Source organism: Podarcis pityusensis (genome assembly GCF_964106645.2).
Source record: "Podarcis pityusensis genome assembly, chromosome: W".
In the NCBI taxonomy this organism is placed as follows: domain Eukaryota; kingdom Metazoa; phylum Chordata; class Lepidosauria; order Squamata; family Lacertidae; genus Podarcis; species Podarcis pityusensis.
The window spans coordinates 19,892,544-19,918,448 of record NC_138045.1 but is presented as its reverse complement, the minus strand read 5'-3'; the positions used below and the strand labels follow the sequence as shown (position 1 = coordinate 19,918,448).

At 44.1% G+C, this 25,905-nt stretch overlaps 2 protein-coding genes and 1 pseudogene across 3 annotated transcripts in view; 1 reads left to right on the top strand and 2 right to left on the bottom strand.

Annotated features, from left to right (window-relative positions):
* LOC308467681 (patatin-like phospholipase domain-containing protein 7) overlaps window positions 1-7,007 on the bottom strand; it is a gene marked incomplete at its 3' end in the record, with an annotated part of 72,656 nt that extends 65,649 nt beyond the window's left edge. Inside the window, exon 1 of the mRNA XM_080989400.1 lies at window positions 6,926-7,007. Within this exon, the coding sequence (XP_080845526.1) occupies window positions 6,926-6,961 (36 nt within the window). The 5' untranslated portion in view covers window positions 6,962-7,007. The remainder of the gene's footprint in view (window positions 1-6,925) is intronic.
* The window catches only part of LOC308467781 (ubiquitin-conjugating enzyme E2 A-like), a 419,335-nt gene that overhangs the window by 300,313 nt on the left and 93,117 nt on the right, over window positions 1-25,905 (bottom strand). The window lies entirely within an intron of this gene.
* On the top strand, window positions 7,541-8,319 carry LOC308467782 (large ribosomal subunit protein mL41 pseudogene; annotated as a pseudogene). Its single transcript has one exon. The product of its transcript is annotated as a large ribosomal subunit protein mL41 pseudogene (transcript).

Sequence of the window (25,905 nt, the reverse complement as noted above, 5' to 3'; positions counted from 1 at the left end):
GAAAAGCCTCAATATTTTATCAGGATGTTTATTTAGAAATCAAATATTCCTCAAGCAGTAAGTTGGATCTAAAAGATAACACTCAGAAAACACACTCACACCATTTGTATGTTTTATTATCATACAATATCACCTCTCTGCATGGCACTTTATTAAATTAAAGGGCTTACAAATCTGTAAAGTCACACAAAGGAGACAACACAGGCAGGGGGAGGGGGAAATGGAAGCAGCGTTGAACCAGGGAAGAATAGGCAATTATTCCAGTTGCATGCATACAGTACAAGGGAAGAATAAGCAAATATTGAAGTTACATGCACTTAGGTTTAGCAGGCATAAGGCATAGTATGAGAACTAGCAGGTAAATACCAAATTCTTCACAGAAGTGGGTTTTGAAGAGGAATATGGAAAAAGGTAAGAGATTGGTCAGTCAGAGGCATTCTCAAAGACAATTCCAAAGAGCGCTAAAGGGGCAAGTACAGTTGTTTGAGTAACATGAGTAAGCAAACCATCAGTAAGCAAAGTTATGAGTTCCACTTTCCTGGATGGTAAGACATTGTGGCCATCACACCAGGACAGTTAGAAAGCAATCTTCAGTTTTAGGTTCATATGTGATACACATCAGAAGTAGGCTCATACAGCATAGGGGGAGCATTTTCAGTGTAAACAAAAGTAGTCCCTAACAGATGAAACACAGGACATTTGATATATTAAAATACAAGAGCAAAAAAAATAGGACCATCTGAAAGGTGGGTGGAAGCAAGAGGGGAACAAGAACCAAAACAGGGATATCAACAGTGGAACCAATAAGCAAGGGATGGGGAAGCTGTGGCCCTCCAATGATGTTGGGCCTATTGCCCACATCATCCCTGACCACTGGCCATACTGATAGGGGCTAGTGGGAGTTAAGAGTTTAACAACATCTGGAGAGCCACAGGTTCCCTATCCCTGCTCTAAGCACACCTGGACAGCAGAAATGCCTCTGGACAGTATTCAAATGTGAGAACAGAAGACAGGGGTTACTCTCTATGCTCTCACAATGGTGAATGGGCAGCCAAGTGTGGGTGCCTCAGGATAAGTGATATAATTGCAAAGGAATTGGTATATTAAGCAGTGTTATAGAAATAAACAAGAACTTCCTGGGAAGTGACAACTTTCTGGCTGTATGAGATCCAAATTTCAACTAGAGCACCAGCTTTCTTCTAACAGAGACCATACAAATGCTTTCAATGACGTTCACAAGCAAGGATTGAATGCAATATTCTCCCCAGTTTTATGCCCCCAGGATCAAGTTGTGTGGCAAGACCCCTCCCCCATGTGAAATGAAGACACTGGACACATTATTTAAGGTTAATGGGCATAAAAAGGCCACAACTTTATTAATTACAGAATTGAAAGGTATTGGCCTTAGGCATTGGCTCCTATCGACTACCCGGCATGCAGACCGGGAAGGGTTAACCACAAACCGTGGGAGTCCTGTTGAAGTACGCCAACTAGGATCCCACGGGTGTCAACGCTCGGGGGCGTGCCAGAGGCCCTCACCTCCCTAGGTTTCGGACAAGGCAACGCCCCCCGGAGTCCTCTACCGGACTACCCTTTCCTTGGGGGAAGGTGATGGCGCTTCCTTCCCCCCCATTCATTTGCATAACAATAAACCCCTGCCAATGCCTAACCGCCACTCGAGCAAAGCTCGCCGTCAATACCTTCAAACCTGCAACCAACTCCTAATCCCTGCTATGATGTCCCCCAGCCAAATATCGTTTCCAGCATCTGACAGATGCACGCCATCCCATCTGTAGAGGGCCTCGTTGCTGTACTGGATGCCTGGGTGTCCTATGACGCACCCGCCCAGAGCCGCCACTCTACGTTCCACAGCCCGCTCCAAGACCTTTCTTGCTTTATTGATTCCAACCGGGCTCACACAATCCCTCCATGTCCTCCTCTCAAGCAACGAGGACCACAAGATAGTAATGTTTGGGTAAACCGCCCTCAGATCAGCAAAATTGTCGAAAATGTTCCATCTCAAGTCAATAGCTTTGCGGTACGCTAGGTCGTTTTCCCCCAACTGGATAACCAGTGCATCAGGTGGACCCTCATAGGCGGCTCTCGCCATTACAGCTGGCTTGAATTCACTCCAGCGCATGCCCCTTCGCGCTATCCACACCAGCTCCACATTTGCAGGCAAGCTCAAGTTCAGACCCAACCCGGTACACATGGCACGATTCTTGGCCCAGTGCATGATGCTGTGGCCCACCAACCAAATGCACACCCGCTTGTATTCTGAAAAGCAAATAGACAGAAAAACCAAGGTCAGGAGAACAATCGCTAGTCATAGGTTCTTTTTCACATAAGCTTTGTATGCGTTAGATTTCCACTGCCCTAAGTCCTTTATCCTCTCTGCGGAGAGCCCAAGGTGCACTGCAGTGGTCGCTGCCCCGATCTGGAAAGAGTGAGCCGCGAATTCAGCCGCGGGCAGTCCGCATGCTGCCAACGCCAAGCGCATCACCCGCGTAAACTGATGCCTGGCCAAGAGCGATCCATTCGCGTGAATAAACAAGGGGCCGGGGCTATTGGGTCTTAAGTAGAGAAAACGCCTCGTATCCCTAACCGGACAGGGACCACTAGCTTGTGCGGCTGGTAACTGCAGGAGGGCCCCCCTACCCTGTTGGTCCGTCTTAGAGCTCCGTACTTGAATTATTAGGTCGGTCTCTGATAGGGTCAGATCACTTAAGAGGATGCCCCTCTGGCAGTGGGCAACCCCTCCCTCGCAGACTACCTCACCTATGCGCAGGGCACCAAAGAAGGCTATGGAATAAGCGGCAGAGAATAGGCAAGCTTCATACTTTGACCAGCATATTTCTCGTAATTTTTTGTGTATCTGGATCAGAATATCTTAAGTTATGGGCCTCCTCTTGTCAGAGCTGGGGGGCTGTTGCCGGCACCAACCCTCCAAAGTCTTACGCACGATAAATTGCGCACACGGGTCGGTGGCGAAAAAGGCTTTACAGAAATAGGAAATCCCAGCGGACTGAATATTGAGAGTCTTTGGTGCCCTGCCCAGCTCCTTCAAATGGGTTAAGTAGCGGAGGACCTCCTTCGTTGAGGGAATCGAATTCTGCCTAGTGCTGGGCATTCTGCTGCAGAACTTTAAAAAGTCAGCCCAAGCCTTCCTGTATGATCTCATTGTGGAAGGGGCAACTGCACCGAATACTCCCTTCATCACTTCCTGTTCCCAAGGCTCCAGAGATGCTCCGGGAAAGACATCAATGATTGCTCCGCATCCGGCGCTAATGAGCGGAAGCGCTCCATCTGAAAACGAGACAGAGCATCCGCGATGTCATTATTAATGCCAGGTACAAATTTGGCAGAAAAATATATATTCTGTTCCAAGCAAAGGAGGACGAAGGACCGTAACAAGTTTCCTACCCTGGTGGAGCGCGCGGACTGTCTAGAAAGAACTGCTACTACTGCCTGGTTATCTGTGTTAAAACAAACCCTGTGATTGCGGAACTGCTCTGCCCAAAGATGCACAGCTACCATGATAGGGAAAAATTCCAAGAATGTAAGGTCCCGAGTAATGGGCTGTCCCTGCCAGTCTGCAGGCCACTTTTGGGCACACCACTGGCCCCTGAAATAAACTCCAAAACCCAATGAACCTGCTGCGTCCGACTGAACTTGGAAATCAGCGTCGAGTGCCATGGAATCCTGCCACAAGGATATACCGTTGTACTTGTCGAGGAATTGTAACCAAATTCCCAGATCCGCCTTGACTTCTTTGGAGAGGCGGTCCCCGGGCGTGCCTGGCCTTAAGTAGGCTAGGCCACGCCTCCCCAGCCCGCCGATTGGCGGGTCGGGTCGCAGGCACGCCCGGGGATTCCCTGGATCTCGCAGGGGCAAAAGGCCAGCCCCCGCGTGTGTGGGAGGGGGTCACCCGCAACCCCCTCTCCTCCCAAGGTCGGAAATGGCTTACTCTGAGTTGAACTACTCCATGTTAGACCATCATGAAACATGGAGGTTTATTTAGCAATCATGGCTAATGGCAGCTGATAGAGCCACCCTTTAAGGACCTAAGAGAATCATGAATCAGATCTAAAGTCCACAGAGACATGAAAAACTTCCTTACACCAGGTCAGGCCATCTGTCCACCCAGCTCAGTAGTGTCTACACTAAGTGGCAACAGATCTCTGGAGTTTCAGACCAAAGACCTTCTCAGTCTAACTGCAAATTCCAAGACCTTCTGCTACCAAACAACAAGGTTGTAACTAGCCACTCAGAGTGAACCCAATGAAATCAATATGCTTACATTAGTCATGCCCATCAATTTCAATGAACCTATTCTGAACAGAAGCAATATTGGATATAACACACATTCTCTGAGCCCAGCTTTGGCTGGGGAGGGTGGGATACAAATAAAAAATTATTATTATTATTATTATTATTATTATTATTATTATTATTATTATATTTTATATATATAATTTTTATTAGTTTTTTAAACATATCATTTTCAACAGTAATTAAACATACTTTTACATCTTAATCAAATTTTTGACTTCCATCAATCCTGTCTGAAAATTTTCCAATCTAATCTCTCAGTATGCATTTCTTATCTTCCTTATTACATTTCAAACTCATAACCAATATCTCTATCATTTTCTACTTTGTAACACTTCGTATATTTCTCCTTACAAAACTTCTTGTAGTCCTACTAGCGTAATTTGTTGATTACAGTTGCTCTTCAAATAATTCATATACTTCTTCCAATCTTCTGTAAATCTCTGGTCCCACAGGTTTCGAATCCTTCCTGTCATTTTGTCCAATTCTGCATAGTCCATTAATTTCGTCTGCCATTCTTCTTTCGTCAGAATTTCTTCTTGTTTACATTTCTGGGCTAACAATACTCTTGCCGCAGTTGTTGCATATAAAAACAATTTAACATCTTGCCTATTAATGTCCTGACCTATAATACCAAGTAAAAATGCTTCTGGTTTTTTTAAGAATGTATATTTCAACATGTTTTTCATCTCATTATATATCATTTCCCAGAAGTTCTTTACTTTTTTACATTCCCACCACATATGATAAAATGTTCCTTCTTTTTCTTTACATTTCCAACATTTATTATTTGTCTTATACATTTTAGCTAATTTCACTGGTGTAATATACCATCTATACATCATTTTCATCATATTCTCTTTCAAAGCATTACAGGCTGTAAATGTTATCCTTTCATTCCACAACCTTTCCCATTCTTCAAGCTGTATATTATATCCAAAGTCTTTTGCCCAATGTATCATTACCAATTTCACTTCCTCATCTTTCAAATGCCATTCCAACAGTATTTTATACATTTTAGACATTGTTTTACATTCATTGTTTAATATTTCTATTTCAAATTTTGATTCTTTTATCATCAAATCCTTTTTCCTTTAAAGCCTCTTTATATATTTCATTGACTTGGCGATAGTGCAACCAATCATTTACATATTCTTTAACTTCTTCATATGATTTCATTTTCCATTTATTTCCTCCCCCCTCCCCAATTTCTCATAGGTAACCCAATTTTTACTCATATTTATCTTTTTCACACTCATAGCTTCTAATGGAGATAACCACCATGGTGTTTTACGTTCTAATAAGTTTTTATACCTGTCCCATACTTCATATAAAGATCTTCAAAATATGTGATTACCAAATCCTTTATGGATTTTTGTTTTATTATACCATAGATATGCGTGCCAACCAAATCTATTGTCATAACCTTCCAAATGCAACAAATCTGTATTTCTTAACAGCATATTATTATTCTTATAGCACTAAGTTAGGGCGCTTGCCTCCAGGAAAATCTTAAAGCAGGACCTGAAGGCAATTTCCTTTCCTGCTTCTCTTCATTAACTTGCATTAAGTAGCAATTCAGTAACTTGCATTAAGTCTCTTAATCTGAAAACTGTATACAGTAGTATAGTAAGCCCGCATCTTACATAGGAGTTAGTTCCAGCGATCTCGCCTAAAGCCAAAATTGTAAATTGGGTTCAATGGCAGGCAGGATTGCCAAAGTCATTTTTCGCGGAACACCATGCCCTATTCAAAAAAATTTTTTGCCACACATGTAAAGCTGAATGTGCACAAGTTAAATGTGCATAAGTTGTAGGTATACTATACTGCCACTGGGGACTGCCTGGTTGGCATTGATCCATAGCAGGGCCTTCTCTGTGGCAGTTCCCTATTTGTGGAATGCCCTCTCTGGTGAGGTGCTTCTGTCTCCCTTGTACTGTAGCTAACTTTCAGGAGGAGTTTAAAAAATGTGCAAAAATGCCTATGGCTGAATGATGTTATTCATAGCAACCCAAACATCACTAGTTCAGAGAATATTTTTAACTGTTTTTATAACTTTTAATTGATGTGTCTGCCACCATGGACTCCTTGAAAGGAAGGGAATGATATCTGCCTTTTAACTTACCATGGTTTTCAATTATCTTTTCAATGCTTTTAAACAGTCATTTTAAATGTTTTAACTGATAATAATATTGCCTCATTCATTTTACTACAAACAAATCTTGTGAAATAAGCAGGATATAAATGGAGCAACAAAAACATAACTTCCATGACTAGTGATCTCCCCTCACCTTTCAGCCAACAAACACATGCACACTTTATCCCCACAACAACACTGTGAGGTAGGCTAAAAGAGAACGACTGGCCAAAGTACACCCAATTGAGCGGCTACGGCTGAGTGAGGATTTGAATGCAGATTTTCCCTTGTCCAATGCTCCTAAATAACAACTACCACAATCTCAATGACGGCTGCCCCGCTCCGCTCTCTCAAGGGTGCCCTTTAAAGCCGTGCAGGTGCAGAGGGTGGGAGGAAGCCCGGGAAGGGAAACGAAGCCCTTACAAGGGCGCCACGCTGAGGGAGGAGGCCACGTACCTGTGGAGGGGAGGAGCAGATGTCATCGCTCTCCATGGCTGGGTCTCCACAGGCAGCCAAGGCAGCCTCCGGGGAGGGGAGAATGGAAAGGTGGGGGGTAAGGGGAGGAGGTGCTAATGGTTCTTTTCCCTGAGGAGAGAACCCTGCAGGCGTGGGTGGTGTCAAGGGGCAAAGTTCACAGGGGAGGTCAGGAGGGGTTACTTCCGTTTGGTGGTTTTAACGTCATTTCTGTCTAGAAGGTTTCATACTACAGTTACCTTTCCCAAGCTTGTGCACTCTCTGACTTTTTTTGGACTACATTTCCCATCAGCCCAAGTAGAGCAGTCACATTGGCCAATCAAAATGGCGATCATCCTTAAGGTTATAATCCTTGTGCGTCCCCTCCCTCCTAGAAACCTCCAGACCGAGACCCTTTTAAGTAAATTTTGACTCTGATTGGTCCTGAGCCTCCCCTCCAATAATCTGTCAGAGAATTGGACCTCCCCTCCAATCCTCTAATTGGTGAAATGAAAATATGGAAGACAGCGATTGGCTATGCGCTTATTAGCCAATGAGAACAAGCGGCATTGTGTGCCTGAGAGAAGGGGGAGTAGTGCTGTGAGGTAAAGTAGGCCAGAGATCAACGAGGCTCAGGTCCTTTCATTTCTCCTTAGCAAGCACCCGCCTATCTATTCATGGGGCTGTTGAGTGAAGTGACGCGGGGCCTGGTGCGTGGCACAGACCGCATGGCTGCCTGGATGAGCAAGCGGGGCCCGCAAAGTTTCTACAAGAGCTGCGGTGCACACCCCTTGGGCTACCTAACATGCAGCCAGAAGTTTAAGCTGGTGCCGGAGAAGGTGCCATGCCTGGTGGTGCCGGACCTGAGCGGCTTCAAGCTGAGGCCTTACGTTTCCTACCGGGCCCCCGCTGGCAGTGAGCAGCCCCTCACGGCCCGCGCCCTCTTCCAACAGATGGTCGCCTCCAAGATTGAGAAGGACGTCAAGGCCTGTACCTTCAGCCTGCAGCAGCTGGAGAAGTACGGCTTCGAGCCGACCCAGGAAGGCAAACTCTTTCAGCTCTTCCCCAAGAACTTTGTGCACTAGGATGGCGTTGCAAGTGGAAGGAAAGCTGGTGTGACTTCCACACATTTATTAAGCAACAAAAAAATTAAGAAAAGTTTTTAAAAAACACGAAATATTCACTCTTCGCAAAACATTTCAGCTCTTAAAAGGAGCAAGACACCAAAGGATTGGAGCTAAGTGGAAACTCTGGGGTATCTTCAAGAAGTTCCTGCTTTCTTTTCATTGATGCTTGAGTCATCTCAGAGGGCTGGGTGAGCAAGCAAGGAATGTAGAAAGCCAGAGGAGCACCACAATTTTGCCAGCTGCTGTGTTGTAAAACTATAAGGGATACATCACACATGTCAGGGAATTGGAGGCAGAGAAGGGGGAGAGAATGGGGACTTACAGAGTTAAGCCTCCGTTACTTAGCAGCTGTACTTCCTTGGACGAGGAGGGTGACAAAGGGCTGTCAGGAAGCAATGAATCAGAGAGGGGGGAGCCACTTCAAGGGCCCAGCCACTCTCGTAACAGAGGAAGGAAGGGGGTTGGGTTCAGGAAGTGGATATGCTGGAAGAAATCGAAAGCTGATTCAGTCTCTGCAACTGACTCACCATGATGCAGGCTGACCCTCAGAGCTCTTTGTAAATAGCAAGAAGAAACCAATAAATCTTGTAAATATGGCTGGATTCCCAGACTCTTATCTCTGCTAGCACTCACCAGTCATCCCTGACAGCTTGCAGAGACTCATATGCCGGGTGCTAGTAGGAGAGAGCAGATAAGAGCAATGGAGAAGCAACTGGCTGATTTACAGCAATGCAACGCCGGTCTGGAGGCTCGGGCAGAGGAACTGCGTGTCAGATTGGAGGAGAGTCGAGCGCATCAAAGAGAAGCGTGAGGGGACCTGCTGGGAAGAAAAATGCCTATGCTGGTGAGTAAATTTAACGGGGATCCTCAGGAATATTTGGGATTTAAAACGGAGATGAAATATGCCCTAGAACTTCAGTGGGCTGATTTTGCTAATGATGCGCAGAAAGCTGCTTTTCTAATTAGCCACTTATCGGGCCCGGCTAGAGATTGGGTCAGGCCACTGATAGCAGCTAATAACGATGCTCTTCGGGACTTGACAAAGTTCTTTGAGGCAATGGACGTCATGTTTACACATGAGAGTCAAGTTGATATGACTCAGCAGGAGCTCTTGGCTTTGAAGCAAGGCAATTTGACTGTGCGCAGTTACTGGTCCCAGTTCGCAATGCTGGTCCACAAGCTGGGGTGGGATTTGAGTTCAGAACCAGTGCAGGCTCTGTTTAAGGCCGGGCTGAATTCTGAAGTGAAAGATGAGCTTGCCAGAGGGCCTCAACCCCAAGATATGGACGCGCTAACCAAGGCTGCTTTAGCAGTGGGTCTCAGACAGGAAGCCCATTTGCTGGAGAGAAGGCAGAGCAGAGGGCGGTGTTTCCATGGAGATCGCATTCTTAAGATGCCGGCAGAGGCTACTGAAGGTCAGAGTCAGCCAGAGCCCATGGAAATTGACTCAGCCCGCACGCAGGAACATTCAAAGGCCCAACTGCCGAGCAAGAAGGAGGGAAAGGACTGGCAGGCGGCCAAGAAATGTTTTTTATGCCAGCAGCCAGGACTCTTTGCCAAAGTGTGTCCGGAGCGTCGTAACTGGCAGGGAATGGTGGGGGCTACGCCACAGGGAGAAGAGGAAGTGCCCAAGGTGCAGGGAAACGGGAGGGCCTGGCTGGTGGTGAACCGGGGCAACAGCCAGGCAGCAGCAGCAGCAGCGAAGAGCCCCGACCAGGGCACTCCAAACCGGGCATAGTGGTGAGGGTGTTGCTGGAGCTCCCAAATGGCCACACGATGGAGGTCCACGCTCTAGTGGACTCAGGAGCCAGTGCCAATTTCTTCAGCAGGGATTTTGCTGCGCAGCACCAATTGCACCTTCGGCCTTTGGATTTTCCTCTGCAAGTGACCACTATTGATGGAAGGGAACTTTTGGGAGGGGAATTGACCCATCAGACTCCTCCCATGAGAATGCAGATTTCCACGCACTCCAAGACCATCGCTTTCCACGTACCCACGTTGGCTGGTCCGCCCATTATTCTGGGTATGAGTTGGTTGGCCTTACATGATCTGGTGGTTTCCTGGCATCAGCGGTCCCTGACTTTCGGGTCGGCACACTGTTTGGAGAATTGCCTGGGAGTAGGGGAACCTTGAGTCAGGGGGGCCAAGATGGCGGCAACGTGCATGGGAAGGAAAGACGGAATCCCTCTGCAATACCGAGACTTGGAGGAAGTGTTCAATGAGAGGGAGGCCAACACGTTACCGCTGCACCGGCCATACGATTGCCAGATTAACCTGGTCCCGGGGGCCAAGTTGCCAGTGGGGAAGCTGTATTCCATGTCTGATCAAGAGATGCGGGAGTTGAAAGACTTTATTGACAAAAACTTAAAAAGGGGATTCATCAGGGAATCCAAAGCTGTGGGTGGCAGCCTGGTGTTCTTTGTGGACAAGAAAGCTACGAGCGAGAAGAGACTTGTAGTGGATTTCAGAATTCTCAACTCCTTGACGTAACCCGTGGCCTTCCCCATGCCGAGAATCGACGACGTTTTGGCGAGAGTGCGGAAGGGGAAATTTTTTACTAAGCTGGACCTCCGGGGGACGTAGAATCTCATCAGGGTGCGAGAAGGCAACAAGTGGAAAACCACCATGTTTACCCCGCTGGGGGCGTTCGAATATCTCGTCATGCCTTTCGGCTTGTAAATAGCTGGGGCCGCTGCTGTATCGTAACTGCGTTTGTATTTATTACAAAGACCCCAGCTATTTACAAAGACTCTCAGAGCTCTTTGTAAATAGCAAGAAGAAACCAATAAATCTTGTAAATATGGCTGGATTCCCGGACTCTTATCTCTGCTAGCACTCACCAATCATCCCTGACAACACACATACCAAATCTTTTTTTTTTTTTAAAGAATATTTATTCCAGTTTTAAAGTTACAAAAAAAGAAGAAAAAACAAACCATACACATGTTACAAAAAACAGACAATAAAAAAGAAGAAAGAAAAAAAAACTCAACAAAGAATAAACATGCATCACAATAAAGAATAGCAAAAATCAAATTAGACCTTTACAACCTTTTTCCCTTTTAATTATTTCCATGACTTCCTCTCACCTCCCTGCTTTGTATTCTAGTTTAGATCGTATCTCCAGCAAATCCTTCTAACCTTCTTTTCTTTTACTTATTTTAACATTCGAAAATATTTAATTCTCCTCTATCCTCATTTTACACTTCATTTTTACTTATTCCATTATACCATGTCTGCCAATACGGCCTAATATTCTTTTCCAACCTTTTTCTAACATTCTTTTATATTACAGTATTTCTGAAGATATATTTTAAATTTTTTCCAGTCTTCTTCCATCAACCCTTCTTCCTGGTCTCGAATTCTGCCGGTCATCTCAGCCAGTTCCATATAGTCCATCACTTTCATCTGCCATTCTTCTCGGGTAGGCAATTCTTGTGTCTTCCAATATTTCCCAATGAGTATTCTTGCTGCTGCTGTCGCATACATAAAAAAATTTCTGTCTTCCCTTCGCACCAATTGGCCGACCATGCCCAAGAGGAAGGCCTCTGGTTTCTTCACAAAAGTGTATTTCAATACCTTTTTTAGTTCATTATATATCATTTCCCAGAAGGCCTTGATCTTTGGGCACGTCCACCAAAGGTGGAAAAAGGTACCTTCATTTTCTTTACATTTCCAACATTTATTATCGGGCAAATGATAGATTTTTGCTAGCTTGACTGGGGTTAAGTACCACCTATAAATCATTTTCATTATATTTTCTCTTAAAGCATTACAAGCCGTAAATTTCATACCTGTAGTCCATAACCGTTCCCAGTCAGCAAACATAATGTTATGCCCAACATCTTGTGCCCACACACATACCAAATCTTGTGGATGCAGTCATGCAAGCAGAGCAGGAAGAATTTATGCAAGTCCCAAGTGTTGGTGGTTTTCGTTTGCGTTATGTTTTTGGAAATGCTACTCAGTGGAACAATTTTACTGGATTGTTTGGAAGTTGGCATGTATAGCTTGTGAATCTAGGCCTCCTATCATGGATAGATATTAAAGAGGCTGAGGAAGCAGGCAGTAAACACTGATCATCTTTTTGTTTAAATAGTTTATAAAATGTAGAGGCTCATTCTCTTTCTCTGCACAAAATGGCTGTATAGGCTCTAAACCTTTGTTTTGCTGCATAGCAGGCAATAAACTTTCAACTAGGTAAGCTGCCTATTCAGGAAAGCCCTTCAAGGTATGTCTTCCTGACCACTGAATTGATTGAAGTGACACAATCTACTTAACAATGGGATAATCCTGCTCTAGAAGCAGTGTTCCTGAAAATAATTCTTGGGAGTCCATTATTACTGTTATGCTCCATTAGGGAGGAAAGGGCCAGTCTGCTTCTGCAGCAGCAAGGAACTAGTTTGCAGGCTAATGCCTCACATGAGACATTGTCTGAAAGCACACAAGACTTTGGTGAGGGCCTGAAGGAGTGGAAATAAGTATGCCACCTTGGGTTTTATAATGGAATAAAGGCAATATGTAAATGTATAAAATAAAAATTATAGCATTAATTTGACTCTGGTTTGCCAGAAGTGGCTTAGTCATGCTGGCCACATGACCCAGAAGCTGTACGCTGGCTCCCTCTGCCAATAAAGCGAGATGAGCGCCACAGCCCCAGAGCTGTCCGCGACTGGACCTAATGGTCAGGGGTCCCTTTACCTTTTAAGGCATCATGTGGTGGCAAGCAACAATACAGACATATCCCCAACACTCACAGTAACTTAGGTCCTACACCCAAAGACTAAAACAATGAACAATTGGAAGGTTGTAACCAACAAAAGACATAACACTTTATTTTAAAAAGATCAAAAATATTTTAAAATTTTGTTTACAATACTGATGTGCATATTTATACATAAATACCCTACATTGTAGTGTCTCAAATTATAAGTCTCCTTTAGCATTAATTTATGCGGCATTGAGGAACTTGCAAGGGCCATATCAGGGTTTCAGGCAAGTACCCCACTCTTAGCACTGATTGTTACTGGTGTTGTTCACTTCTGTGATATGGAAATGCATGAGTAACTTGCATCCCTTTTCCCCTTAGCTTATGTGTTCCCAGTAACATATTCAACCAAACATGAAGCATAAAGCCAGAGTGATACTTTGCCTTTCCTGTGAGGGGGAGGTAGACAACAGAAGCATGAAACAGGTGCTGCTCTGTATTTTAGAATTTCCCCTCCCTCCTCCTCAAGTTCTTAACTGAGAAGAGTTCTCCATTTAGATGGCTACTGAACAATGAGGCAAAATAAGAGACACACACATGCTGCTACTTATTTTCAGCTGGTGTCGAGAGAAAAGTAGCCTGGATGTGTTTACCCCAAGAGGGGCAAAATGTATGGAATAGCTTTTCCTTGCTGCATAATAGATAGCAAGTCAAGTTTACTTCACTGGAAAAATAGGAGAGAATAATAATAATAATAATAATAAAATTTATTTATATCCCGCCCTCCCCAGCCGAAGCCGGGCTCAGGGCGGCTAACAACAATAAAACAGTACAAAAGTACAGCATAAACAACATTCTAAAATCATTCATTATAAAATTAATTAATTCAAGCCACTGGCAACCATTGGGCCAGAGCTCCGCGAAGATTGCCAAGGGAGGGAGTCAGGCTGTGCCCTGGCCAAAGGCCTGGTGGAACAGCTCTGTCTTGCAGGCCCTGCGGAAAGATGTCAAGTCCCGCAGGGCCCTGGTCTCTTGTGACAGAGTGTTCCACCAGATCGGAGCCACAGCCGAAAAAGCCCTGGCTCTAGTTGAGGCCAGCCTAACTTCTCTGTGGCCTGGGACCTTCAAGATGTTTTTATTTGAAGACCGTAAGTTTCTCTGTGGGGCATACCAGGAGAGGCGGTCCCATAGGTACGAGGGTCCTAGGCCGTATAGGGCTTTAAAGGTTAAAACCAGCACCTTAAACCTGATCCTGTACTCCACTGGGAGCCAGTGCAGCTGGTATAGCACCGGGTGAATGTGATCTTGCAGCGAAGACCTCGTAAGGAGTCTCGCTGCAGCATTCTGCACCCGCTGGAGTTTCTGGGTCAGTCTCAAGGGCAGCCCCACGTAGAGCGAGTTACAATAATCCAGTCTGGAGGTGACCGTCGCGTGGATCACAGTGGCTAGGTCAGGGCGAGAGAGGTAAGGAGCCAACTGTTTAGCTTGGCGGAGATGGAAAAATGCCGCCTTTGTTATAGCTGCAATCTGCGCCTCCATGGAAAGGGAGGTGTCGAAGATTACACCCAAACTCTTAACGGATGGTGCTGGCACTAATTGCACCCCCGCAAGAGATGGTGGTTGCCCCCCCAATCCCATATCGCCCCGTCCCAGCCACAGGACCTCTGTCTTCGAAGGATTTAGCTTCAACCGGCTCCCACGTAACCATCCAGCCACAGCTTCCAAACATCTGGTCAGTGTGTCTGGGGCTGAGTCAGGATGGCCATCCATCAACAGATAGAGTTGGGTGTCATCGGCATACTGATGGCAACCCAGCCCAAAACTCCGAACAAGCTGGGCGAGGGGGCGCATAAAGATGTTGAAAAGCATCGGGGAGAGTATCGCACCCTGAGGTACTCCACACACCAAGGAGTGGCGCGATGACACTTCCCCCCCCAAGCGCCACCCTCTGTCCCCAACCAGAGAGAAACGAGCGCAGCCATTGAAGGACTGTGCCCTGGATCCCCACGTCGGCAAGGCCGTGGTCCAGAAGTTCGTGATCGACCATGTCGAAAGCTGCTGACAGATCTAGAAGAATCAGCAGCCCCGACCCGCCTCGATCCAGCTGTCTACGAAGATCATCTGTTAGGGCAACCAGAGCCGTCTCGGTCCCATGACCAGCACGGAAGCCGGACTGGAATGGATCCAGAGCCGATGTTTCATCCAGAAAACCACCAAGCTGTTCAGCAACTGCTCTCTCAATCACCTTACCCAGGAACGGAAGATTCGAAACCTGGGCGGTAATTGGATAGATCTAAAGGATCTAATGATGTTTTCTTTAAGAGCGGGCGCACCACTGCCTCCTTCAGTTCCCCTGGGAATGTCCCCGTGCCAAGGGACAAATTGATGATATCCCCCAGGAGGGCCCGCACCTCGTCTGGACACGCTCTAATCAGCCAAGACGGGCACGGGTCGAGAGGACAGGTGGTGGGCTTTCCAGCTCGGAGGAGTCTGTCCACATCGGCTGGGGATATCCGGTCGAAGTGGTCCAATACTGGACCCGAGGACAGTCGAGGGGCCTCCAGTTCCTTTATTGTATCCAAATTGGCAGGGAGGTCATGGCGGAGCAACAAGACCTTCTCCGCAAAAAAGCTCGCAAATGCCTCACAGCTGTGTGTCAAATTGTTATTTAAATTTGGCTGTCCCTCAAGGGACGTTAAAGACCTGATTATACTAAATAATTGCGCTGGGCGAGAGCTAGCAGATGCAATGGAGGCCGAGAAGTATGACTTCTTAGCAGCCTTCACCGCCATCTCGTAGGTTTTCATAAAAGCCCTATAAGATGTTCTTGAGGCTCCGTCACGGGCACCCCGCCATACTCGCTCTAGCCGTCTGAGGTCCCGCTTCATTTTCCGGAGCTCCTCGGTAAACTAGGGAGCCCGGTTTCTGCGGGGTCGCAGAGGGCGCTTAGGTGCAATCTCATCAATGGCTGCCAGGAGCTGGGTATTCCAGCCCTCAACAAGCTCAGTCAATGAGTCGCCAGGGGGAGCAAGGTCCCGCAAGGCTTGGCGGAATCTATCAGGGTCCATCAGCCTCTGCGGGCGAGCCCAAATCGGCTCGCCACCTAAGCAGGGTGGGGGTGGAAAGTCAATCCTGGCTTTCAGAGCGTAGTGATCAGACCATGGCACCTTCATCGAAGGAGACATGATCACATCTATACCTACGCCAAAGATCAAATCCAGCGTGTGGCCTGTTTGATGTGTGGGGCCCGAAACAAACTGGGAGAGCCCTAGTGTCGCCATGGAAGACACCAGGTCCAGAGCCTGTGAGGAGGGAGTGGCATCAGCATGGATGTTAAAGTCCCCCAATACCAATAGGTTAGGGAACTCCAAGGCCCAGCCGGCCACCGCCTCCAATAGGCCTGACAGGGTGGCTGCTGGTGCGCTAGGTGGCCGGTACACCAGCCAGACAGCCAAGCTCTCCTCGGAGCCCCACACTAGGCCAACACATTCAATGCCAGGGATCGATGGCGATGGTAGAGCCCTGAAAGAACAATCTTCCCAGATTAATAATGCCACCCCTCCCCCCCGGCCCACAGTCCACGACTGGTGGAGGACGGAGAAACCCGGGGGCGCCATTTCTCGTAAGGTAACTGTTGCCCCTTCGCGTACCCAGGTCTCCGTCACACAAGCCAGGTCAACCCCCTGTGAGGTAAAGAAATCTCGCAGAGTGGCGGTTTTGTTGCCTATAGACCTGGCATTGCACAGCACGTGACGGAGGTGAGTAATCCTTGCTCACCCTACCCTCATCCCTCGAGATGGGGCGCAGATTGGAAGGGGTACGAGCATATCCGTATCTCGATCCCCTTCGCCTATAACATCTGCCCCCACCACCATTCCTCCCTCGTCCCTCCACGGTAGCAATCCCAGGCCTCATAGTAGCCTCCATTGATGGCAATTAATGTTATTCTTTCGCAGCCTAGAACAATAAAACCTTAAAACAATAAAAACAAAAAACAAAAACAACCCAGAAAACAATAAAACAATACAAATAAAAACTGCAAAAATTACAAATTCATCAAAATCTAACAAATTCCCAAGCCCACCCAAACATCCATCCCACCCCCATATATAAAAAATCTAAAGGGAAAGGAAAATATTTAATAATAATTTAAAAAATGTTAAAAAGAACTCTGCACCCCTCCGGGTCCTCCTGGGCAGTAGCAGCATCAGTGGCAACAACCATCCTTGTGAGGCCCCACCCTGGGCCAGATAGTAAGTGGCAGGAGCAGTCCTTGTGAGGCTTCAGGCCCCGCCCCAGGCCAGATGGTAAGTGGCAAGAGCAGGGCCCTCAGGCACTCACCACAGGGGAGTCTTCCTGGGCAGCAGAGCAGTCCTTGTGAGGCTTCAGGCCCCGCCCCAGGCCAGATGGGAAGTGGCAAGAGCAGGGCCCTCAGGCACTCACCACAGGGGAGTCTTCCTGGGCAGCAGAGCAGTCCTTGTGAGGCTTCAGGCCCCGCCCCAGGCCAGATGGGAAGTGGCAAGAGCAGGGCCCTCAGGCACTCACCACAGGGGAGAATAGCTGGTAGCATAACTTTTTTTGCTCATCCTCAGATCTCCTTGATCACATAGGGAGAGAGACCTTAACTAGGGTTGCCATACATCCGGAATTTCCTACACATAGACGGTAATTGGCCATCGGAAACGGTGTCCAGGTGGAAATCGCTTAAACGCACTGGAAAATCAGACGTATGGCAACCCAGGTTGGCAGTGTTGTTTTTGGTCATTTCCCTTAAAAGTAGCTCAACAACTTTGGCCCAAAGAAAGCTCAACAACTTTTCTGTGTGGATTCTCACTTTTTGAAATATGGAAACCCTACATTAACCCCATACTAAGAGGAACTGCTGTCTGTAGAATATACAGTGGAATAAGAGAACTTCATCAGTGTAATAATCTTTTTTCTTTTTTTGCATTTTATTTATTAACATTCTTATATTACATTGGTAAACATTGTCATATTACATTACAGGACTTACTATAATATAATTTCCAACATGTATACAAAAATTATATACAAATGTTATATACCTAGAAAGAAAATGAAAAACGAACAAAGAAAGAACAAATAAAACAACAACAATTTTTTTGAAAAATCATATATATGACAACACACTAGACTTCCTGTCTTTCCTATTGTATATTGCTTTTTTACAAATGAATGTACTCTTATTATTGTATATTTCTTTACATATTATCTAATACATTCCTATATCAATATGTGTTCTTAGTCTTATTTCTCAACTCAGTCTCACTCCAACGTCAATCAAATGCTAGCATAGATAGCGAAACTTTACTGTATTTTTGAACATATGTTTTATATCAATCCCACTTTTTCATAATTTTTTGTTTTGAATTGCCTCTCAGGGTATTTGTTAACTGTGCCATTTCAGCAAATTCTTGTAGCTTGTAATGCCAGTCCATTATTGTCAGGACTTCTTTTTCCTTCCACCCTTTTGCCACCAAAGTCCGAGCTGCGGCCGTTGCATATAAGAATACCTCCCTAAATGCCTTCGGGATGTCCCTGCCAACAATGCTTAACAGAAATGCCTCTGGTCTTTTATTTTTTTTTTTTTTAATAATATTTTTTATTGCTTTTTTCCAGGTACAAATATATAGTCAGATAAATAACAAAAGCAACAGAACAAAAAAGAAAAAGAAAATAAATAAAATTCATCTTTCCAGAACATCTTTTCATAACCAACCGGACTTCCCCACATCTCCCTCACCCTGCATTCTTTACAATAAAGATATCAGCAAATTGTTACCTTGTTTCATGCGTTTTTTGTAATTTCAAATAATTATACTTTAAATTTAAAATACTTATTATCAAATTTCTTTTATCCTAAAATAGGCATAAAAATTACTTTAAATTTTGGTCCTTTCATAGTTATAACTTAGTTTCCCGAATCATCAAATTTTATTGCTGAAGCTAGACTTTCCCAGCCATGCAAATTCTTAACATTCATATAGCTTATGATGTTTTTGTAGATAGTCCTTAAATTTTTTCCAGTCCTCCTCCATTGTTTCTTCTCCCAGATCTCGGATTCTGCCAGTCATTTCGGCCAGTTCCATATAGTCCATCAATTGCATCTGCCACTCTTCCAGCGTGGGTAAATCTTGTGTCTTCCAATGTTTGGCGATAAGAATTCTTGCTGCTGTAGTTGCATACATAAAAAAAGTTCTATCCTTCTTTAACACTTTCTGGCCAACAATGCCCAGAAGAAAGGCCTCTGGTTTCTTGGGAAAGGTATACTTAAATACCTTTTTTAGCTCATTATAAATCATTTCCCAGAAGGCCTTCACTTTCGGGCAAGTCCACCAGAGGTGAAAGAATGTCCCTTCAGTCTCCTTACATTTCCAACATTTGTTATCAGACAGGTGATATATCTTTGCAAGTTTGACTGGGGTCATGTACCACCTATATATCATTTTCATAATATTTTCTTTCAGGGCATTACATGCCGTGAATTTCATACCGGTGGTCCATAACCTTTCCCAGTCCTCAAACATGATGTTATACCCGATATCCTGCGCCCATTTTATCATGGCTGATTTAACTGTCTCATCCTGGGTATTCCATTTAAGCAGCAAGTTATACATTCTTGAGAGAACCTTGGTCTTTGGTTCAAGTAATTCTGTCTCTAACTTCGATTTTTCCACCTGGAAACCTATTTTTTTATCTATTTTAAAAACCTCTTGAATTTGAGCATAATGTAACCAGTCTTGCACCTTATTTTTTAATTTATCTAGGCTCTGCAGCCTCCAATTATCTCCAATTTTATCTATTATCTCCCAATATTTTGGCCAACCAACCTCCATATTAAGTCTTTTTCGGGCCTTAGCCTCTATTGGTGATAACCACCTCGGGGTCTTGTTTTCTAACAAGTCCTTGTATTTAGTCCAGACATTAAATAAAGTTTTTCTGACAATATGGTTTTTAAACATTTTGTGAACTTTTGCCTTGTCGTACCACAAGTATGCATGCCATCCAAAAGCATTGCTGAACCCTTCCAGATCTAGGACATCAGCGTTTTCTAGTAAAAACCAATCTTTCATCCAGCAGAAAGATGCAGCTTCATAATATAACCTTAAGTCCGGCAGGGCAAATCCCCCTCTTTCTTTTGCATCAGTTAATATTTTAAATTTTATCCTGGGCTTTTTGCCCTGCCAGACAAACTTCGAGATATCTTTCTGCCACTTTCCAAAACATTCCACTCTGTCCACGATTTGTAGGGTTTGAAACAAAAACAACATCTTTGGCAATACATTCATCTTTACAGCTGCAATTCGTCCCAACAAGGAAAGTTTTAATCTTGACCAGGTTTCTAAGTCCTTTTTGATTTCTGACCAACATTTTTCATAATTATCTTTAAATAAGTTCAAGTTTTTAGTGGACAAATTGACCCCTAGGTATTTCACTTTTTTAACCACATTTAACTCTGTCTCCTTCTGAAACCCATCTATTTCTGAAGGTGTCAGATTTTTTCCCAAAACCTTGGTTTTTTGCTTATTCAACTTAAATCCCGCCACCCGACCAAATTCATAAATTAGTTCTAAAGCTCTTTTTGTACTAGATTCTGGTTCCTGTAATGTTAAAACCAAGTCATCTGCAAAAGCTTTCAATTTGTATTGTTTCGCTCCGACCTGTATCCCTTGCACCAACCGGTCCTCCCTAATCAAATTCAGAAACACCTCCAGGACTGAAATAAATAACAGAGGGGAGAGAGGACACCCCTGTCGTGTCCCTTTTTCAATTTTGAACTCTTCTGTCACCACATTGTTTACTATCAATTTGGCCTTTTGCTCTGAATAGATTGCTTCTATACTATTTTGAAACGCCCGTCCTACTCCCATCCCTTCCAAATTTTTCTTCATGAACTTCCAAGAAATGTTGTCAAAGGCCTTCTCTGCGTCTATAAAGATTAATACTGCTTTCGTGTTGATATTGGTCTGCAATAATTCCAAAATGTCAATAATATTCCTGGTATTATCAAACAAGTGTCTACCTGGGAGAAAGCCTGCCTGGTCTTTGTGAATTACTTCATTTAACACTTTTTTAAGTCTGTTTGCCAAAATGTCAGCAAAAATTTTATAATCCACATTAAGGAGTGAGATGGGACGGTAGTTCTTAAGTTGGGTCTTATCAGATTCCAATTTAGGTATCAATGTGATGAAAGCTTCTTTCCACGATTCTGGTGCCCCTTTCCCCTCCATGATCTGGTTACATACCTCCATTAATGGTTGAATCAGAAAGTCTTTTAATATCTTATAATACTTGGAGGTAAGTCCATCTGGGCCTGGAGATTTACCTAGTTGCATATTCTGAATGGCACCCTCAATTTCCTGTTGTGTTATTCTGTAATTCAGGTTTGTTCTCTTCTCTTGAGATAGTTTTTGTAATCCATTAATTTTTAGAAATTGGTCTATCTCAGTCTCTTCCTGAGGCCCTTGCGTGAACAATTTTTTGAAATATCTCTGGAAACACTTTCTAATTTCTTCTGGTTTCTGAATATTTCTCCCTTCCACCTCCAGATTGGTAACAAAGTTCAATTTTTGTCTCTTTTTCAACTGCCATGCTAGCAGCTTTCCACATTTATTCGCCGATTAGAATGATCTTTGTTTCATTTGTTTAATTTTCCATTCGACTTCTTGATTTATCAATTTCGCATATTGTGCTTGATGGAATTTAATTTCTCTTAAAACTTCTTTTGATTTTGGTTTTAGTCTCAATTTTTTCTCTCCGTCTCTTATCTTCTCTAGTATCTTATCCTTTTTTCCATTCCAGAGTTTTTTCTTAATCGTATTCTGTTGTATCAGAAACCCTCTCATAACCGCTTTACTTGCGTCCCAGATTGTTCTCTTTTCCACCGAAGTGTTCAAATTTATTTCAAAGTAGTCTTTCAAAGTTTTTTGGGCCTTCTTCACAGTCTCCTGATCTCTTAACAGGGTGTCATTCATTTTCCATCTGAAGGAACCGACTGGAGTAAGTCTCAATTCCATTTTCAGAGCGTTATGGTCGGAGCAGGTTTTTGGGCAGATTTCCATTTTTTTAGTCTTAGGTGCCAGCCCTCTAGTTGTCCATATTTGGTCGATTCTTGTCCATGACAGGTGGGCCTCAGAGAAGAATGTTCCTTCTTTACCTAGGGGGTTCTTTGTCCTCCAAATATCAATCAAATCCATACTGTCAGTTAGTTCAAAAAAGGTTTTAGGTAGTCTGCCATCTTTGGTTAAATTTTGGCTTTGTGACTTGTCCATGTAGGTGGAGACCACCCCATTCATATCTCCCATCATAATGATGTTAGTATAGTCTAAATAGTCCAGCATTGTCTCGTGCAGCTTCTTGTAAAATTCCGATTTCCCCTCATTTGGTGCATAGATTCCTACTATCAGAAATTTTTCTCCTTGTATTTGTATTTCGATTGCCAATATTCTTCCTTGCTCATCTTTAAAGAGAAATTTCGGTGACAGGTTCTCCTTTGCATAAATCACTACACCTCTTTTCTTAACTTTGTCTGATGAAATAAATTCTTGGCCTAGTCTTTTGTTGATTAACACTTTCCTATGGAGCCTAGTCACATGTGTTTCCTGCAAGCAGATAATGTCCAATTGTTCTTTTTTCAATATATGAAAGATCCTTCTTCTTTTCTCCGGGGAATTTGCGCCATGAATGTTCCAACTAAATAGCTGCAGAGACATCCTGAGTCAATTTGTATGTCTTATAGAGATGTGTCTTCCTTTTCGTCCAGACCCGGAGGTGGCCCTGGTGTTAATTCCGGTGCAGGTGGTGGCCAGGCTCCTGCCACTCCTTTCCGAAGGTCCTCCCCGTGGTCGTTCAAAAACTTCTCTTGGTCCTCTGCTGTTCTGATTTTTACTTTTTTCCCTTTGAAATTAAAAGATAATCCTTGGGGGAACTCCCACCTGTAGGGAATTGTGTTGTTTCTCAATAATCCTGCTAAATCTTTATATGTAGTTCTTAAATCCAAAAGTTGTTTCGGTATATCTCTGTAGATTTCTGCTTTTTTACCTTGAATCACCAGTGGATTTTTAAAATGTAGGCCTAGTATGTTATCTCTTTCTTGCCTAGATCTCAAAATGATCAGGCAATCTCTAGATCTATCCTTCCTCACCAGTCTTCCCAGTCTAAAAGCGGTGATAATTTTAAAGTCCTTATCTTCTTCTATACCCCAGAACTTTGATAATTCTGCTGTCAAGAAGCCAATCAAATCTTCTTTTTCAAGTTCTGGTATTGCTCTCAATCTGAGATTGCTTTCCCGATTTTTCAATTCTGCCATAGACAGATAGGCCTGCTGTTCGTTGATTTGCCTGCACAGTGGCCTTACTTCCCTTCTTACTTCCTCGACCTTTTTATTAGCTTGTTCTGCTTTTTGATTTGCTTCTTCAGCCAGTTTACGATTCTCTGCAGTTGTTGTTTGAATATTCCCAATTGCTTGTGTATTTTGAGAGACTTGCTCAGTCAATTTGTTAATAGTGGCTGTCACTTGGTCAAATTTTAACGCCTGTTCATCAGCTTTTTTGTTTAAATTTGCCAGTTGTTCCAAAATTTCTTTAGAGACTGGGTCAAGCCCTCCTGAAGCCATATCCCCTGGGGCTGGCTGTTTATCTTCTCCTTCTTGCAAGCTTAAAACAGTAGGGACAGATGATCTACGTGGCTGCACAGTCAAAGTTGTTTGCAACAGTTCAGATTGTTTTGCTCTTGATTTGGCAGCCCTCGTTTTTCCTGCGCCACTCATTCCACAGCTGTCTATGTATCAAGGTCAAATTGTAAATCCCATGGGAAAGACAGTCCAGAATATAAACATCCAGACAGAAGATGAACAAAACAATATGCAGTTCTCAGAGACTAAATATTCCTCAGTCCTATAGGGGGAGCTCCCCAGTAGTTAGATGAAAGGGAAAAACTTTCCACCATTAAATTCCCAATGGACCAAAAAAGAGGAAAAAGGGGGAAACACCTTCAATGTCCTTTTAAACTTGCAGAGCTTTACCCGAGTTAAAAACAAAGTCTCAATAATGGTGCAAGCAACAGTTCCTTATTTGTATCCCACAATAAGGCTCAAATGTAGCACATTCAGCTTTAAATACAGTTTCCGCAATTTGACAGTTCTTTTATATCCTGACAGTCCCCAGACTGGTCTCTCAAGATTTTTGTAATCCACCAAGAAAAGGAGCAATCCCAGTCCAAGTCCAGTCCATTTACACGAAAATAGTCTTTTTTACTTCTAAATAACGGGTTCAGAATTTGCACAGTAAAAACCAACTTCTTTTAAAATCCCCCTTTCAGCGCTTCCCGCTTATCAGGGTCTTTGCTTTGAACTCTAAGCAGCATCGGGAGATGGACTTCCTTTTGACGTCTCCCGTTTTCAGCCAAATTCAGTAATTTAGTTCCCCAAATCTTGTAATTCTTACTCACGAGTATGTTGTTTAAAATCGAATGTTCAAAGAAGAAAGGTCAGCGCTCATCAGCAGCAGCCGCGCGGCTTCGCTTCCGCGGAAAGAGCGATGAACTCACAGCACCGCTCCCCCTTTCACGTTCCGGAGCCCCTTACGGGGTTCCTTCTTCGTTTCCAGGGTCGCTCTTGGTGCCCGCCGAGTCCCACGACCACAGGCTCACTCTGCCTGTGGGTTTTCTTAACGGGTCTCCGCTCTGCCGCAGCGGACGACCCTTTTCCGCGGAGCCCCTCTTCACAGCGCAAAGAGGACCGCCATTGCCGTTTTGCGCCGCCTCCGGAAGTCCCTCTGGTCTTTTAAAAAATGCCTCTGGTCTTTTAAAAAAAGTTATTCCAAACATTTTTTTTCAACTCCTCGTAAATTAAGCCCCAGAACACTTTGATCTTCCTACATGTCCACCACATATGATACATGTCCCCATTACTCCCACCACACCTCCAACAAGTATTCGCTAAATTTTTATACATCTTTGATAGTCTTGAGGGGGTGAGATACCATCTGTGCTGCATCTTTAACATATTTTCTTTAATGTTATAATACGCCATAAATTTCATATTTGCTCTCCAAAGCTCTTCCGATTCGGCCATCATTATTAGACGTCCAGTGTCCTGTGCCCATCTAATCATTGTTGCCTTAACCTCCTCCTCCTTAACTTCCCATTCCAGGAGCAGTCGATATATTCTCGAAATTACCCTGATTTTATTATTTATTAATTCTGTTTCGAGTTTAGAGGGCTGATTATCAAATCCAATCCTTTTATCTTGTTTAAATATTTCATATATTTGATGGTATTCCAACCAACCAGAAAGTTGGTCTTTTATCTCCTCATATTTTCTAAATTTAATTTGGCCGTCCTCTTCCAACAATAAAGCATTATATGTTATCCATTCTCCTTTCATGTTCTTCTTTTTTACAGCATTTGCTTCAACATAATAATCTTATTTCTGCAGCAAGGAATAAAATGGATGGAGAAGGGAGAGAACACATCCCTGAAGTGTCTGAGGAGTCTTCAAAGCTCTCAGAGCGATGAAAGACTCCCAGGAATAAAGCTGGAAATCTGATATAGAAGAGGTGATAGGAACTCCATCAGGGCCTTCCTACCAAAAATCTATATCTGTCTTTCAAACCCTAGTACTAAAAAGGCCTGCTACTGAAAAAGGCAGGCATACCACAACTTTAATTAGCACTGACACAATGTTCAGGACAAAGTGGCAGTCTGGCTAGCCTCCCATTTCCAAACATGTAGGACACTATCATAAAAAGAACATGTTGCTAAGAAGCTGGTCTCTTTTTTTACTTTGACTAAGTCTGTTTCACTGTGTGCTTTGGTATCTGAACCTTTTTCATCAGTACATGGTCCCAGAAGGTCAAAGCTACTGTATTTTTCGCTCTATAGGACACACTTTTTCCCCTCCAAAAATTAAGGGGAAATGTGTGTGCGTCCTATAGAGCAAATGCAGGCTCGTGTTGCCAGCCAGTGTTACAATTTCCTCCAGGGAGACGGACAAGGCGATCATGTCTATGGCCCTTGACTCATCGGCCCTCCATCTATCTGTCAGAGGAACTGGAGGGGCTTCATACACAGTGTGCCACACTCCAAACTGTCTCAACAGGCTCTCACAGTACCTTGCCCAGGTCTGA